The sequence below is a fragment of the Heteronotia binoei genome, chromosome 1 (assembly GCF_032191835.1).
Source record: "Heteronotia binoei isolate CCM8104 ecotype False Entrance Well chromosome 1, APGP_CSIRO_Hbin_v1, whole genome shotgun sequence".
Classification (NCBI taxonomy): Eukaryota; Metazoa; Chordata; class Lepidosauria; order Squamata; family Gekkonidae; genus Heteronotia; species Heteronotia binoei.
This window is the reverse complement of record NC_083223.1, coordinates 193,646,261-193,663,825: the sequence shown is the minus strand read 5'-3', so window position 1 is coordinate 193,663,825 and position 17,565 is coordinate 193,646,261. Positions and strand designations below refer to the sequence as shown.

At 40.9% G+C, this 17,565-nt stretch overlaps 1 protein-coding gene across 3 annotated transcripts in view; it reads right to left on the bottom strand.

The window, feature by feature from the left end:
- TMEM63A (transmembrane protein 63A) overlaps positions 1-17,565 on the bottom strand; it is a 52,806-nt gene that overhangs the window by 24,639 nt on the left and 10,602 nt on the right. For all 3 annotated transcript variants that reach the window (XM_060245605.1, XM_060245615.1, XM_060245624.1), the window contains 8 exons: positions 14,082-14,119; positions 12,701-12,843; positions 9,334-9,385; positions 8,474-8,582; positions 7,127-7,197; positions 4,962-5,042; positions 1,642-1,765; positions 48-181 (listed from right to left, as the gene is read on the bottom strand). In XM_060245605.1, coding sequence (XP_060101588.1) covers positions 48-181; positions 1,642-1,765; positions 4,962-5,042; positions 7,127-7,197; positions 8,474-8,582; positions 9,334-9,385; positions 12,701-12,843; positions 14,082-14,119 — 752 coding nt within the window. The remainder of the gene's footprint in view (positions 1-47; positions 182-1,641; positions 1,766-4,961; positions 5,043-7,126; positions 7,198-8,473; positions 8,583-9,333; positions 9,386-12,700; positions 12,844-14,081; positions 14,120-17,565) is intronic.

Below are 17,565 nucleotides of genomic sequence, written 5' to 3'. Positions count from 1 at the left end.
AATTAATCCAACCACAGATATAATATTGGATTCAATAATATACTTACTATGTTGCCATGGATTTTTCCTGGAATGTTACAAAAGCCATTCCCAATGGCTTATCATAAACTACCTGCTCCTCTTTCAAATATTCTTCCAAATATTTATTAGTAATTCTGCTGTAGTAATCTATAGCATCCTCCTGTGGAGAGCAAGCTTCTTTTATAAATCAGTATTGGATTAAAAACAAAACAGATCAGAAAATCAATAGGGCCTCAAGAAGTGTTTGTGTTTACACAAATAAAAAACAAAACTGAGTTTTGATCATTCATTAATCACAATTTATTTATTTATTCGATTTATATTTCGCTCTCCCCACCAAGGCGGGCTCTGTAGACAGTAGCACAGTAGACACACAATAGGACAGTAGACAATAGCACAGTAGACACACAAGCCATAAAAAACTGCTCTGTTGTATACAAAAACCTTGACCAATATGACAGATACACCATTAAACCAATTTGTGCGTAGCAATCACCATGCAACACATAGTCAGTTGGTTAAAGAATATCATAAAACACCAAACACACTTCAGTTACCACCAGGACCGGCCCTTGGGCACATAACGCCCTAGGCAGACTAGTGGCCACCGTGCTCCCTGGCACCGCCTCCTCCCTCCCCCCCACCCACCAGGTCTATTTCAACACCCAGAACTGGCGCACTGTGGGCTATCGAAAGGCACACTCCCCACCGATCAGCTGATCAGCGGGTAAAACCATGTGGCGCACTGTCAATGCCCAGGCAGGCCAGCAGCAGCAGGCTATCTAAAGACACTCCCCCCCTGCCGATCAGCTGATCAGCGGGTAAAACCATGTGGCGCACTGTCAATGCCCAGAAAGGCCAGCAGCAGCGGACCATGAAACCTGAAAGGGTGACCGTGAAGCTGCCACCTCCTCTCCATTTCCTGGATGGGAAGGAAGTGGGGAGAAGGCAGCGGCAGGGGGGGAGTGTCTTTAGATAGCCCGGAGCATGGCGCTCCACCACCAATTCTGGGGGGTGGGGCTGAAATAGACCTGGGGGGGGCGGACGGAGGAGGCTGGGGATCAGGCAAACTAGGCGTTTGCCTAGGGGGGAAGGTCGACTTCAGCACCCCCACCCTGCCAGCGCCCTAGGTAACCACCTAGTTTGCCTAGTGGGCAAGCCAGCCCTGCTTACCACCTTCCTCAGTCATGCAGTATTGTCAAGTTAAGAGTTTCTAATGAATACAATAAACAACAGGTAATCACTATATATGAATGTATCCACAAACATCTCATTTATCAGCAAATATCGTGTTCAATAAATACTGTAGATGTGTGAGTTGGAAGCAAAGAGAATTTGTAAAGTCTACATTTGTAACAAGGATTCTTTGAGGTCCTACCACTATATGAGATGTGAGGCACATAACCAGCTCAAAATGGATAGGATAAAATTTCATAGGTATCAAACAATTTCAAGAACAACAGGAGAAATTATGCTCAGTCTTACAGTAACACCCAGATTATCATTTTTCATATATTAAGATTTTCCTATGAAGTAAGTAGTAAAGCTTCAGAAATTTTGATTTTTCAGTTGCAATCTTCCACAATTTTAGCCAATTATGAAGTAACAATAATTGTTTACCTTTTCACAGCCATTGATTTCACAACAGCACAACTGGCCAAGTGGTTTTGGGTTTATGAGAAACCGTCTTCCGTATCTCTGATAAAGGTGTGTATAATAAACCACACTTTTCTCTGCCTTTTTTCTGGGCAAAAAAAGCAAAAAAACTGTGATGCAAAAGTAGATATACCCAAAATTGAGTATTTCATAAGCTCAGTTTTCCATGTATGTAACCTTCTCACGCAGATGAAATCTACATAAATTTGTGAACATGCATTGTGTGGTATAGCAGTTAGAGTGCTAAACTAGGATCTAGGAGACCCAGGTTTAAAACCCCACTCAGCCATGAAAGTTTGCTGGGTGAACGTGAGCCAGTCACATTCAGCCTAAGCTACCTCACAACAAACTTGTGAGGATAAAAGAATGATGTAAGTTGCTTTGTGGTCTCAGTGGGGGAGAAAGGTGGGATATAAATGAAATATTTTTTTTTTACTAATGTTGCTAATAACACACTATGTAAAAAAATTGGGACAGGGCTCTCTGGAGCAAGTTTTTGATGCTTTGGGGCAAAGATATATTGATACTGTATGAAACACAAGAAGTTATCAAGAAAGGGCCATACACTATGTTGCAAAAATAGGAATCCATCTATATATTGTATGTGCGATCTTCCCATAATGCATGGCATTCACTATAATGTATTAAGATTCATTCTCTTATTACTAGTATTCATGATTATTAATGGTATTCCCCATTGTTTAAATTAGGGGAGGCTAAACTGTGGCTCAGGGACTACATGTGGCTCTTTCACGCATATTGTGCGGCTCCTAGAGGCCAACAAAGTAATGAAGAAAGCTGTTAGGAGGAAAATTTATTCATTTGCAATGCAGAATTGAGTGGACGTCTTACAGATACTAAGGACTGCCAAAAGACAATAAATTAAATCAAATCCTAGATCAAATCAAGCCTGTACTCCCCATAGAAACTAAAATGATTAAACTGAGGTTATTCCTACTTTGGTCACATCACAAGAAGACAAGACTCACTGGAAAAGACACTAATGCTAGGAAAAGTTGAAGGCAGTAGGGGAAAAGAGGAAGCCCCAACATGAAATGGGTTGACTTAATAAAGGAAGCCACAGTCTTCAGTATGCTCAAGACGTGAGCAAGACTGTCACTGATAGGGTTTTTGGAATTCATTAATTCATAGGGTCACCCTAAGTCAGAGACTTGGCAGTACAGAACACACACTCTCTTATTATTAAGTGTTCCTTCATAAAGCAATCTAGACTGAAAAATAAGGTATCGTTTTAAAAATAAATAAGCATTTCTTGTTCTTCCTGCAAAAAGCTCAGTCTTATGAGTGTCTTTTACCTTACCCCCAGACAGGGCTTTTTTGTAGAAAAAGCCCAGCAGGTACTCATTTCCATATTAGGCCACCCCCCTCCCTGATATCACTATAAGCCCTGAACCCCTCTTTTCCACCATTTATGGACTGTGTTCATTCTGGCTCAGTGCCAGACATACAGGACTCTTAGTTATTATGGACTTATGTTAAGGACTTGTGCCACTGAAAGAACAGGCAAATTGCCTTTATGGACATTCAGTGGTAAACAGAAAGTACTGGATTCAAGAACCAACCCAATATGGACATTTTACACAGTGTGAACCCAAACAGCAAGTTTTCCATCCAGGCTACAAAGGATCCCTTGCCTGTTCCTGCTATTGGTGTGACTGTGTGCACTTCTCCCGCAAAGGAAGACTCCAGATTCTGCTGCTAGGCCCTGCAGACAGCAACTGTGTTCCTGTCCCCAGAAGACAGCATGAAAGGCAGCCCAGGTCAGCCATGTTCCTGAGATGTTCCAAAAAGGACTGTGTTTCCTCCTGCAAACCGCCATGCAAAGGAGACATGCAGACCATGCACCGCATTCCAGAGGCCAGACAAGCTTTGGAGATGTTAATGGAGCAGCCAACAGTCACCAAAGACTTGCTGTCACGTCTTCACACCTAACAAAAGACTGTTCCTGTCAACCATTTAGGAGATTGCTGACAACAAAGCAGTCACTCAAAAGAGAGTGTTGCAAAGAATTTAATCCTGTCATGCAGACCATTCCCCATTGTGTTTGCTATGGTGTTACGATATATAGCAATTTGACTCTAAATTCCCCCACCTATGTTTCTTTGTTTTAGCAAGGGTTACATTAAGTAAACCCATTAGTACCCACTAATCCTTTTTCCAAACATTTTGGGAGCCTGTTCCTTAATGATGTCATAGGTCACATGTACTGGTGTCATGGGTCACCTGATATGGCCTGTGGATATGAATTTGGCCATATAAGGCCATGTTTTGACCATTCATTCATTCATTCATTTATTTTATTTTTTATTTTATCAGATTTATATCCCGCCCTCCCCTAACGGACTCAGGGTGTCATGTGTGTCTTGTCCTGCCAGAGACTTGCACCCTCAAACTCTGCATGGGTCACTTCCATTATTCACCTCCTCTACTTCATGGATCCTTGGAACACACCTAGAAAGGTAAATATCACCTCTGCAATAATTCCTAAAAATCTCTGTTCCTCACCCCTGATTTCCTAGACAGTTGATTGTATGTTTGGTATGGCTTATATGTGTGATTGTATTTTTACATATATTTCTATAGTAAATATTTTTAAATATATTTATTCTGGAGTCTTCTTTCTGAAACTGGACCTTCATATAATTGGAAAAGATCTCCACTCTAATTGGCTCTACCTAAGTCTCCCCCCTGCTAATTCCCCCCATAAAAGAGGAGACCCCCCCCCAGCAATTTTGCTACAATCACCATTGTTCACACAAGGGGGGTTTCGGTAGAAAAAGCCCAGCAGGAACTCATTTGCATATTAGGCCACACCCCCTGAAACCAAGCCAACCAGAATGGCATTCCTGTGCATTCCTGTTAAAAAAAAAAAAGCCCTGCCCTCAGAACACACACCAATGGGTATATCTGTAAGCTTTAAGACTGACTGGGAATCTGAAGCATAGTCTCCCAAATCTAAACCCATTCAACTATCTAACAAAGAGAGCTGTCACACAACACCCATTATGTACTCAAGGATGCACACAGCAGACAGGCACCTAACAAGGGAAGTGATGCCTACACTAAAAAATTTAAGCATCTGTTTTTCATGATTTTTCATCATGAATTTCTCTGCTCAGAATTCTGAATCCATAAACAACACATGCTAACATTGCCTGAGGCTAGAAATCATTTTAATACTCATAACATTACACCTTAACAGAATTTTTTTATGTTTATATGAAGCTAATATGTTTTCACCAGGACATTATTCATACAGGTACCTCTCTCTATACAGATAGGTAAGTCTGGATACATCGTAACACAAGTCGACTTCTTTCACAGTGCAGGTTGGATATGCTTCACTGAAAAATGACAAAACAGATATGTTAGAAGAGAAGATCATAAGAGATTAGGGATGATGCAGAATTTGGGGTAGAGGGTTCAGAACATGAATTTGCACACTGTGATGCCAGAATTCCATTAACTGTTCCAAACTCCTTCAAAGATCAAGATTGATGGAGTGGGCTTACCTTATTGCTTGCCCCTTTGCTCTTTCACATAAATCTACCTGCTAGCTGCAATGTTGGAGAAAGTAAGCATGGGGCCACCCACAAGGGCTTCCAGGGCCATGGATCCTTAAAAATGCAGTTTCTAGAGCTCTTGAATGTTCGTAAGAACTATGAAAATCCATCCCCCACCCTCATCTATCCCCCCAGGCTTTCTTTACAGTACTTTAGTGAATGAACACACCAGCCAAACTAGCTTAAAAATACCAAACAACAGGATATGTTCTCTCCTTCAATCAGCAATTCAGAGGTTTACTTATCCCCTGCTGCCATTACACAGAACAAGCAGAATTACATATACACCCCTGTTCAAAGTTCAGGGCTCTCCTGAACCTGTTCATTATCACAACAACCCTGTGGAGGCAGATTAGGCTGGCAGATATTGAGTGGCCCAAGGTCACCCAGGATTTCACCTCTGTTCTCCCTAATGCTAGCTGAACACACAAATGACTACACTGACTCAGACAAACATTAACTCCTAAGTGACAAACCCAGCAATTCAATTTTTAAAGAAAAAATAATCTACAAATCAAATAAGATTAGGAATTTTGAATGGACTATTAACTATAACTGTTAAATGTTGCTGAAATTAGATTGAATTAGACTACTGCAATGTGCTCTATATGAGGTCTACACATGAAGAATATTTGGACGCTCCAGCTGGTACAGAATACCACAGCTAAAACGACAGCTGGAATAGGACATAGGTACCATATCAGTCCAATCTTGTTTCACCTATATTGGCTCCCAATCTGTTTCCAGGCCCAGTTCAAAGTGTTGGTGTTGACCTATACGGCTTGGAACCCACATATCTTAAGGACACTTATTCCCATATGAACCTTCCTGAGAAATGCAGTAATCTTCAGGGGCTCTTCAGGGTGCCCTCATCACCGAAATAGCAATCTGAGAAGGGGCTTTTTCAGTTGCAGCACTAAAATTATGGAATTCCCTCCCCAGTGAGATTCATCTGTGCCTCTCTATCACTGACTTCTGAAAGCAGGCAAAAGCTTGTCCATTTATAAGAACATAAGAGAAGCCATGCTGGATCAGGCCAATGGCCCATCCAGTCCAACACTCTGTGTCACACAGTGGCCAAAAATTTTATATATATATATATATATATATATAATATACACCTACACACACATATATATATACACTGTGGCTAATAGCCACTGATGGACCTCTGCTCCATATTTTTATCTAAACCCCTCTTGAAGCTGGCTATGCTTGTAGCTGCTACCACCTCCTGTGGCAGTGAATTCCACATGTTAATCACCCTTTGGGTGAAGAAGTACCTCCTTTTATCTGTTCTAACCTGACTGCTCAGCAATTTCATTGAATGCCCACGAGTTCTTGTATCGTGAGAAAGGGAGAAAAGTACTTCTTTCTCTAACTTCTCCATCCCATGCATAATCTTGTAAACCTCTATCATGTCACACCGCAGTCGACGTTTCTCCAAGCTAAAGAGCCCCAAGCGTTTTAACCTTTCTTCATAGGGAAAGTGTTCCAAACCTTTAATCATTCTAGTTGTCCTTTTCTGGACTTTTTCCAATGCTAAAATATCCTTTTTGAGGTGCGGTGACCAGAATTGCGCACAGTATTCCAAATGAGACCGCACTATCAATTTATACAGGGGCATTATGATACTGGCTGATTTGTTTTCAATTCCCTTCCTAATAATTCCCAGCATGGCGTTTCATTCAGAGTTCCCTCACTGACCCTGTTTATGTGTTTTAATTCATTTGATAGGATGTATTTTTTAAAAATTATTTTAATGGTGTTGATTGGTTGCTTGGGAACCCTAAACTGGGTGAAAGGGCAGCATAAGAATGTTCTAAACAGAGAAATTAAGAGATAGACTAGGTTTTTTAACTTACATGAAGTGATTTTCTAGGTTTGTTTTCTTGGCAGTCTGGGGAAGGCCACTTATGAACAGTGTGTGTTTTACCTACAAAACAAAAGTATCAATTTCTCAAATAAAAACAAGAGAATAGATAAATAGCAATGTGGATATTTTCTCTTAGGGGCCTTTTATATTTTAAATACATGCAGTTTAGGAAAGGAAAGGTCCCCTAGGTAAGCATCAGTCATTTCCAACTCTGGGGTGACACTACTTTCACAACGTTTTCACAGCAGACTTTTTACAGGGTGGTTTGCCACTGCCTTCCCCAGTCTTTTACACTTTCCCCCGAGCAAGCTGGGTACTCATTTTACTGACCTCGGAAGGATGGAAGGCTGAGTCAGCCTTGGGGCGGCTACCTGAATCCAAATTCCGCCGGAATCGAACTCAGGTCGTGAGCAGAGAGAGTTCAGACCACAGTACTGCTGCTTTACCCCTCTGTGCCACGGGGCCGCTTCATGCAGTCTAAGAACTATATTAATACTTGGTCCATTGAACATGTTTCCCACACAGGGATGGGTTTATGTTTTCTCCATGCTGACACTGCAGTTGCCAATACAACGCAGTGGCAATGAGGCTTCCTTGTGGCAGATCCATGCCTCAGTCCCCACACAGCAGTCATTGCCTCCCTGCCACCACTGGGGTTTTTTTTAATCACCTATTGACATATCATCACACTGAAGAAAAGCAGGTTTGCAAAAGATCAGAGAAAAGTTGTGGAAAACAGGAGGCGCCATAATGCTCTGGGGAAGCAGAAAAAAACCTGCTTCTCAACAGCATCCAAGTTGCAGCAAACAGTTCGTGTACAAGTGACCAAAGTCTGTCTCTCAATTGGTTTCATCATAATATTGCCACTGACTTAAAGGGTTTTAAAAATTCTTTGCTTCCTGAGCCACATCGGTGGGGAGGGTGGGATATAAATCGAATAAAATGAAATGAAATGAAAATGAAAAACACAGGATCAGGGCTACACTGAATTTCATCCAAGAAACAATGTTAGGGTGAAATGAAGACTTTTTTTTTGTGACTACAGGAAAGAAGTTTTACGCAGTCACACTAATACTTGTTGCTTGCTGATCATCACTACCCTCACACATGAATAGGCTTCCTTCCAGATGAAGCCATATAGCTGACTGTGCAGTGCTATCATAAGACTCAATGCTTTCTGATCTCATTCTAAGTGGGAGAACATTTTCACCCTGTTTCACAGACTTCACGGAAGAGACAGTGAAGCAGAATTTTACAGAAGACATCTCTCCCCCACCCCAGTCAACTTGTATAGTAGGATAAACTGAAATATTTCAGAAAAAAATTAAAAACTTACTAGGTCTTCTTCTTTATATGTGATGGATTTACTGTGATGTTTCATGAACAGCACTGTCAAAATCAGGTAGATAACAGCAAATACTGTGTGAAGCCAAAGAAGATTGGTTCTGTGGGACATAATGTTTCAGTAAAAATGAGATGTCTGATTTGTGACACTTGTCTAGACTACTATTCAATTTATGTACATTCAGTGAACAAGAAAAAAAACAAATGTCAGACTGGATGCCTCTCCCTTTACAAGTTCCAGTTTAATAACACTGCAAAATGCTTATATTGGGGTTGAGGGGAGGAGGACTCCAATTTAGTCCAAACCTTCGACTGATCTCACTGCGTTTCACCAGATTATGAGACTAATTTCTAACATGGTAATGTTTTGCATTATTTCACAACATCATTAGTAGCTTGCATTTGCTCTTATATAACCATCACCACAGTAGTACTTATACTACTACTACGGAGCAGATCTTTAAATACTCTGTCAACTGGATGGGCCTTTATGGAGACAGGATAGGAAATCTACTTCATATTTAAAGCAGCTCAGGATTAAAAGCTTTGAAGAAACAAAAACCGGTTATAATCAGGACCTGTCATACTTCCACTATCATCATCAAAAGACAAGCAAACCAAACAATGGAGTAGGCTCATTTTATTTGACCCATTCCAAATTTAGCCAGTGGGGAACTCACCTAAAACTGCTATGTAGCCTTCTTTGTTCTCCTGTGCCTGCCTGCCTGCCTGCCATGCTATGTCTTAATGTATATACTATAATTGGGGTGGGGGGGATCAGTTCTAAAATTCATTGCAGAACACAGGAATACTACATAAAATAAAAAATGCAACTTTTCTATTATTACTTACCCAGTTTGTAAATTGGCTATAGTAGTCCTTCCAAAGCTATAAGGATCTTTCTCTGAAGAATTGGAACACAGGCCAGTATTATACTTTGAAGTGATTTATTTAAATAAAACGCTTCTACAAATGACATTATCGATAGTCTTAGACTAATGATTCATTTGAACAAACAAAACACGTCTACAAATGATCATATTCTTATAACTACTACTGCTTTCTCTTATAATAAAATATTTATTTATTTATTTATGAACACAGCTATCTAGGTGCAGGGGCAATACAGGAAGACTGAAGTTCTACCTGCAAGACAGGCTAGTCAGACAGGGAAGCTACTGGGAATATATTAGATGCAGACTGAAGGGAGGATGTTGATTCAATTAAGTTGCCTGCATTTTCTTCTATTAGTGTAATCACCTCCTCCCAAACTCCTAACATTTTAATACTGTCATCCACCTCTATATGCACACTCTTTTCTGGAAGGGGTAAACATGTGAAAATGCTAACATTCCTAGCACACCAGAAAAGTGAGTTTCCACTAACTTGTCAGATTACTCCAACTGGCGGAGGAACCTATCAGGAGTTCTTGGACTGAACAGGATAGAAACAGAGTACCCTTTGGGATGTAGAGAAAACACAGAGAAGGGAGGATTCTTTCTCCTTTTCTCTGTCTATACTCTGAGAAATATAGTGAGGATTCAGAATGACAAATTATTTTCCATTGCTCCCTTCACTGTCCTTTGAGATGACCAAGGACAAAAGCAGCTGCAGTGGAGGGAGGGAGCTTCCTTCACTCACTGTGAATTATCACGGGCCTTAACCTGGATTCTGTTACATTAATATTCTGTAGTGTTTAATGCTATTCTAAGTACTGTGTTTATAGAAGATGACATGTCACCTGCCATTCTATCATCTCATAAAATTAAAACAGAAACACAGAATAGCCTTTAGGCTTTGAATCCTGGCAACAAGACTGCCTTTGTATACTTTATTAGATTCTTACCTAAGAATTCCAGCATCTCAAGCAGTGCAAGGAAAAGAGACATACATTTTTAAGTATACCATTTTAAAATCCACTGCATATTTTTATGTACATAAACAACCTTTTGATACAAGATTGTCAGTTTTACTAAATCAAGCCTTCCTTTAACTATCCAGTCTTTTTATATCATCAAGGATCTGAATACAGGTTGATAGGAATTCAGTGGTGGATGAGACCATAATAATTAGGGGCCCATTACTTGTTTTTCAGACTGTTTTAAGGTTAACAGGCTGTGCAGCTGATACAGGAAGGGGTGAGGTCTGTGGGTTTTTGTTGTGGGTGGGCAGTCTCTTCCTCCCTCCTCCAGCCCTGGAACAGGCAAGGGTCTTAAGTGGCTGCCGCTACTCTGATTCTAGGCTTTACTGGGGAGGTCTCCTTGCTCTCTGAGGCAGCTCCCTGTTCAGCTGGGGTATGCCCAGCTATACAGCTGACATTGAGGCATGAAGGACTCAGGCACAATGGGAAAAAATTATTCAACAAAATAATTTAACAATAGATGAAATAAGAAAACAGTTGTGCAGACAGAGCACATTAACAAAAGGGCAAAACTTCCAAAGCTAGCAAACAATAACATTTCCTAATGTAACCAACTGGATTCCTACCACTATTTTACTACCTTCAGGTCAGACTCACCCCTATTTTAGAATGAGGGATCAGCTCCCTCCAACAGCAGCCTCCCCTGCAGCCTGGCTTCAGGGAGTGAACACTCTCCTTCCTTGTACTGTTAGCAATCAGACTTCTCTTTCAATAGATGGGCAGTTAAGCGCTAGAGAGAGATAACATTCCTCTTTCATGTCACCTCAAAATCATGCGTGAAGTGAACTAACTGGCCTAAGAGTGAAACCTAAGTGGATCTGGTACAAACAAAATGAATGTTGGTCAGGTAAGAGCCTGGGGAAGTATTTTAGAAAATAAATTATAGCAGCTGACTCATTAATGACCCTCTCCCCACCCTAGAGAAATGCATAATTAAAGAACAATGGGGCTCCGGAGGCAGATGACTGCACCTTGGACTAGTCTCATCAACCAACCAAGCCTCACTTCCCTGTGACCACTTACTCTAAATATGCAACACACATCTGGTAGCCTCTGGTAACACAAATCTGGTAGCCTCTCCCACCCAGTACTCAAAATGTCATCAAGAACCATTAGCATCTAAAGTCCAGTTCAAGTGAACTCATCAAGCCTCTCTCAAATCATTATTCATCTCTGAAAAGCCCATCATGTTATTGTTTTAGGGGCAAACACATCAGCATAGCCTCGGGGATGCATTTTGTCCTATAACTGCAGCATGCCACTCCATGGTAGTATATGTGCATGTGTTCTGGTTACCATCCATACACCCACATATGGGTGTGTGTCCTCTCTTCTTTGCAGCATCCACAGATCTTGCTCTCTGAGACTTGTAACTGTCTATCACCTCTCCTAAATCTTCCTGCTCCTCCCTGATTTCTTCTTAGCTACTTCTTGTGTTGTGTCCCCATTTCACAGAAGCTTTTTCCAGTTTAGTGCTTTAGGCATAAACATGGCAAGAAAGTTTCAAGGCACCTCAAAACTCTCAAGTGCAGCAGTCCAAATCTTAGCAGATTTCAGCTAAGACTGGACTTTAGTGTTTGATGTGTTTCATGTGCCTAGCACTGATGTGTTTGCCCCTAAAACAATAAAGTGATGGGCTTTACAGAGATGAATAATGATTTGAGAGAGGCTTGATGAGTTCACTTGAACTGGACACTAAGCTGAAAAAAGCATCTGTGAAACGGGGAATTTGAGTACCATCCCATTTCACATAGGATTCATTGTGCACAGCTGAACAATGAAAGGAACTATGCACAGTTTCACTTCATGAGAACTTCACTTTAATAGACTTTGATTGAAATTGTAACTTTCCCATTTGGAGTATCCTTTTGTAACACTGTATTGTTTATGGTTTGAATATGTTTTCTGATATGACTTTGTATTACATTTATTGTTTAACAAGTATTGGACAGTGAAATTATGTTTTTGTAATTTCTTGAGGCAGGTTGTTACAGAACTTCAGTTTTTCCCTGTTCCTCAAGACTTGGCTTCCTTAACAGTAAATGGATTCTGTTTTTCCCCCCATTATCACTGGTACAGTTATGAGGCTTAGATGGTTTCTGGAAAATGTAGGCCTGCATGGAAATTGGCAGCAAGGCCCAAGGCTTGTGTATTAAGGAAAGACTATCTTGAGGCTAGCAATATGAAACTAGAAAACACATAACAAAATTGCTTAGAGTTTAGTTACTGAACTGCAATGTACAATCATATATATTATTGTCAATGTCAGCAAGTCTTGATCCTCAATACTGTACTCACCAAGTAAGTTACCCGACAAATTGACAGGCAGTATGATGCACAAAGACAAAATGGTGACAACAATCAATAAGCAGATTAAGTGACGTTGAAAGGTAAGATAGTGAATGGCATCATCCCCACATTTTTCATGGATCTCTTCATCGCTGCACCACAAATAAGAATGGTAACAAATCAGCAAGCAAGGTTCACCAGGTGGAATTTTCTTAAGTAGTCAAGCTATGAGTTTTGTTGCAAAGAAGGAGCTAGAATAAATTATGCTAGACAGAATGTGATCTGAGACTTCATAACATGTCATATGGGCATAAGGCACAGTAGCAAAATCTCAAGGGGGGAAAAGGCAGTGTCTTGGAAAGGTGGCATGCCAGTATACCCTGCTCTTGCAGGCAGCATTTTGCTGAACACTTGTTTCTATAACTTGATTACTCCATAGGAAATGAAAATCAAAGCAAACAGAGATGACCTCCCTCCCTTCAGAGTACAAATATAAACTCTACTAAATGGCTGCATTCCCAAAAGAAAAAGGGAAGATTGTTTTGAAAAAGAGGCAGGAAGGCATCTGTGTTCACTGCTTCAGAATATGAAATTAAAAATACACAGAAATCAACCCCCCAGCATTATTCCAAGGCTTCAGTCTGAATTTTAACTTGTGCTGTAAGAAGATAACAGAATAGGTCTCTGCATGCCAACTATGGAAGAGAGAACTAAGCCTCATCCTCTTTTGCTGTAAGATACAAGTACCAGACAAGGTTTGTGAGCCACTTTTGCTCTTTATTCCAGTAGATGTTGATTGAGAAACATGCTATTTACCATTGCTAGTCGTAATAACCAGAGTTTCTTGATGTGAAACTAAGTGAGGAGGTGGGGAAGAGAAAAAGCATAGTCTCTACAAAGCTCCTATGTTTGACACCATCTGCAAACTCCTTTTTTAGAACCATTTCCTTCCATAAACTCATATAACAATCCAACAGCTTATGTTATTGTCTTTCCACAGTGAATTTTTTATTTGAGGCCTGGTCTCATCACAGCAAGTCTGTTCATCCAATGCATAGTAACCAAAGAAGTCTGCAGGCTGTTTTAATCTAGCAGTAGATTTAAATGAAACCACAGAATTATGAGAAAATAATAAAACTAAGATGCTAAATAAAAATGCAAGGCTTATTTTACAGAACTCTAAACATAAAACTGCAGAGCTTGAATAAATAAACTGGAGAGCATAAATGTATATACACATACACAGTAAAGCACAGTATTATTAAAATATTCCCAATTGTTGTTACATTTCACTTATAGTTTTCCATTTTCGGAACTGCTATGAAACAAAGAGTAGAAGGCAGTATGTGGGGCCGATAGTACTCAGATCACTATTCATCTATATACTCACTGCATCCGAAAGGCAGCTGTTATCCAAGAACAAAACCCCTAAGAATAAAGAAAAATTTGTTATCTAAATACTAGCCCTGCCCTCCAGAACAGAACAATGTTATATTTTTTATTAATACATAGAAGTAGATTCTTCAAGAAACAAGCTCTTCAGCTTTGGTCTTTGTGTGTAAAGTAATCAGGACATCAGGTTTCAGACAGCCACTAAGAATATTTAATGCATTTCTTAAAAAATTGTTTTGAAAGAGGTAGAAAAAAAGAAACTTGGCAACTGTTAAAGTTACCAGAAATATTAAATGAGATCAAGTAACATTTATGCTTGTACTGCAGGGAGACTGGAGGGAGGGGGCTTATTTCAATTCCTGAGTCTTCAGGTAAACTGAATCCAAATAAAAGGGGGGAAGAGTTATTGCATGTAAGCATTTTGACCTGGTGGCGGTGGTAAGAATTCCCAAGGCTGAAGAGATTCAATCCTCTACAGTCACCCAGGTACACAAACCTATGATATTCCTGGACCATGCCAGCCACTAGCTTATGGAGCCAGTCTGTTGTGAGGTAATAATTAGGGGTTTGTAATTATTTTTTTCTCTGTATTCTTCAGTTCAGATCTCTTGAAGCTAAGAAAATTATGAGACTCTCCAAAAATCCAGATCCCAATACTGGTAAAGTATTTTTTTGCAAATCTTGATTTTTTTTCTTCAGGTTCAATAGACCCAAGGGGGGGATGGAGGGGAGGCAGTGGCAAAGCCACAGTAAACAGGTGGCAGGCGGCTCAGTTAGGGGACTCTTGGGAAAAACACAGGGAGCACTCTCCCCGCAGGTTCACCTGGGACTCTTTGGAGAAGTCCCATTTTTTGGCTTAGTTTAAACTCTTTTGGATAGTCCCATTTAGGGGATTGCTCAAGAGAACCTGCAAAGCAATTAAGCCCATGGAGACAGATTCCCCACTGGCTCAGCTTGAGCTCTTTTGGGCAGTCCCGTTAAACGGAACTGCCCAAAAGAGTTTAAGCTGAGCCAGCAGGGAAATTCTCCCCACTGGCTCAGCTGCTTTGTGGGCTATCTTGGGCAGTCCAATTTAAAAAAGCCTGAGCCGAGCCAGGAGAAAGTGTTTCCACCCACCCCTGGCTGTTTTGCAGGCTGTCTTCTGCAGTCCTTTAAATGGCCCATTTAAAGGGACTGCAGAAGAAATCTCCAGCTGAGCAGCAGGAGCAATCTCCTCGTTGCTCAGCCGTTTTTCACAGTTTGCCAGTAATTCCCAAACATATCCAAGATTTTGGGGAGAGATTTTTTTGTTCTCCCGAAAAATCCCAGATACATTTGGGATGTTGAAATAGACCTGAAAAATACCAATAAGGTATTTTCCAGGTGTGTATGTGTATGTATGTGTGTATGTGTGTGTGTATATATATATATATATATATATATATATATATATATATATATATATATATATATATATATATATATATATATATATATACACACACACACACACACACACATATTATATATATATATATATATAGGGTCGATCTGAATGCACACCCCTGGTGTTAATTATATTGTCAGAGTTGCCTTGAGCTCCCTGAAGGAAGAACAAGTTTTTAAAAAATGTACAGACATATATCCACACTGAAGTAGGAACTGAAACTCTACTACCAGCACCCAGTTCCCTGGACTTGGGGACGAGGAACTGAGAAGTGGTAAACGCTTATCATAATAACACTCTCTATCCACAGCTGAAACCAGCAGACCGATTGTGCAACATGGTTAGACTAAATGACATTATGGGTATTTCTGTGTATTTATAAGTATACAGAGTCATGTTATCTTCTTTAAGGAGGCAACTGCTAAATGAGACTAGAATTTTGCAACACAGCTGTTCACAGGACTGAGAGATACCATTTTTGTAAAAATCAGAGAGCAGTAACTAGAGGCATTAGGAGGCAACTTACTTTGGCTAATTCGATCTTTATATGATAAATCTGAAGCATGAGTATGAACCAATAAGCAAGGACTGCTTTCAGATTCCGTCAAATTGCATAGGGGAGTCAGACAGGGTTGTGTTTTGGCACCCTCTTATTTAATCTTTTTCTAAATGACCTTCTGGATAATCTTAAGCTTCATAATTCGCATGCACCCATGTTGGCAAATCTTCCAATTGCCACACTTAAGTATGCTGATGACACCCTGCTGATTGCCAGCTCTCTAGTGGGCATGCATCGTTTATTGTCAGCAGTTGGACACTACTGTAGTAACGAGGGTTTAACCATCAACTATAATCAATCTAAGATAGTTATTACCAAAAAATCTCTATTCATTCCACATGTGTGGTACTTAAATGGTAGGAAGATCCAACAAGTAACCAGTATAATTATTTGGGTCTGAAATTCCAATCTAAACTTAATTGGAAGAATCATATGGACCTTATGAAAGAGAAAGCTCTGAGAACGATCAAGGGAATCCTGCATTTCTTTTCCAGAGGTGAGCAATATGTCCCCTCTGCAATCAATCTTTTTGATGCTAAAGTGGCTACTCAGTTTCTGTATGGAGCTCCCTTATGGACTGACTCAGCAAATGAGTGTTTAGATACTGGTTTGCACTACTTCCTTAGAAAACTCTTGGCTACCCCCTACTGTATTGCAGGGATTGCCATTAGAGCTGAGTTGAGGATTCAATCTTTGGAAGATCGAATCCCCAACTCAGGGTTCTTCCTGGGAGATCCAGTCTACAACTGGAACTTCTCCAGTGGCTCAGCATGGCTCCCTGTGAGAGTCACCAAGGTCACTGGCCCTGTCTTGTATGAGGTCTCCATGGACAACAGGCAAGTCCTGAGATGGCACATCAACCAGCTGCATTGTTGCTTTCTGTCAGAAGTGCTGGAGCTGCTACCAGCCACATCAGAGAACTGCCATTCCGAGCTGCCACCACTCCAGGACACCAATGAGGCCGAGGAAGTTCCAGACACAAGTGAGCCCTCTGAGCATGAAGTATCACCCACACCTGAGCCAGCCAGCGCAGAGTCTCCAGCCGCACCACCACCACCTGCACCGGCAAGTGAGGCCTCCACAGCCCCAGACAGCAGCCCAGCTTAACCACTTAACCACTACACCAGTTTGGTGTAGTGGTTAAGTGTGCGGACTCTTATCTGGGAAAACCGGGTTTGATTCCCCACTCCTCCACTTGCACCTGCTAGCATGGCCTTGGGTCAGCCATAGCTCTGGCAGAGGTTGTCCTTGAAAGGGCAGCTGCTGTGAGAGCCCTCTCAGCCCCACCCACCTCACAGGGTGTCTGCTGTGGGGGAGGAAGGTAAAGGAGATTGTGAGCCGCTCTGAGACTCTTCGGAGTGGACGGCGGGATATAAATCCAATATCTTCTTCTTCTTCTTCAAGGACTATATTTGCTAAGTGCTTGCAAACTTAGGAGGGGGAGGGGTGTTATGTCTGGGCATGTTTGCTTGAGAACTGGGTGAGCTTCAACCCTAT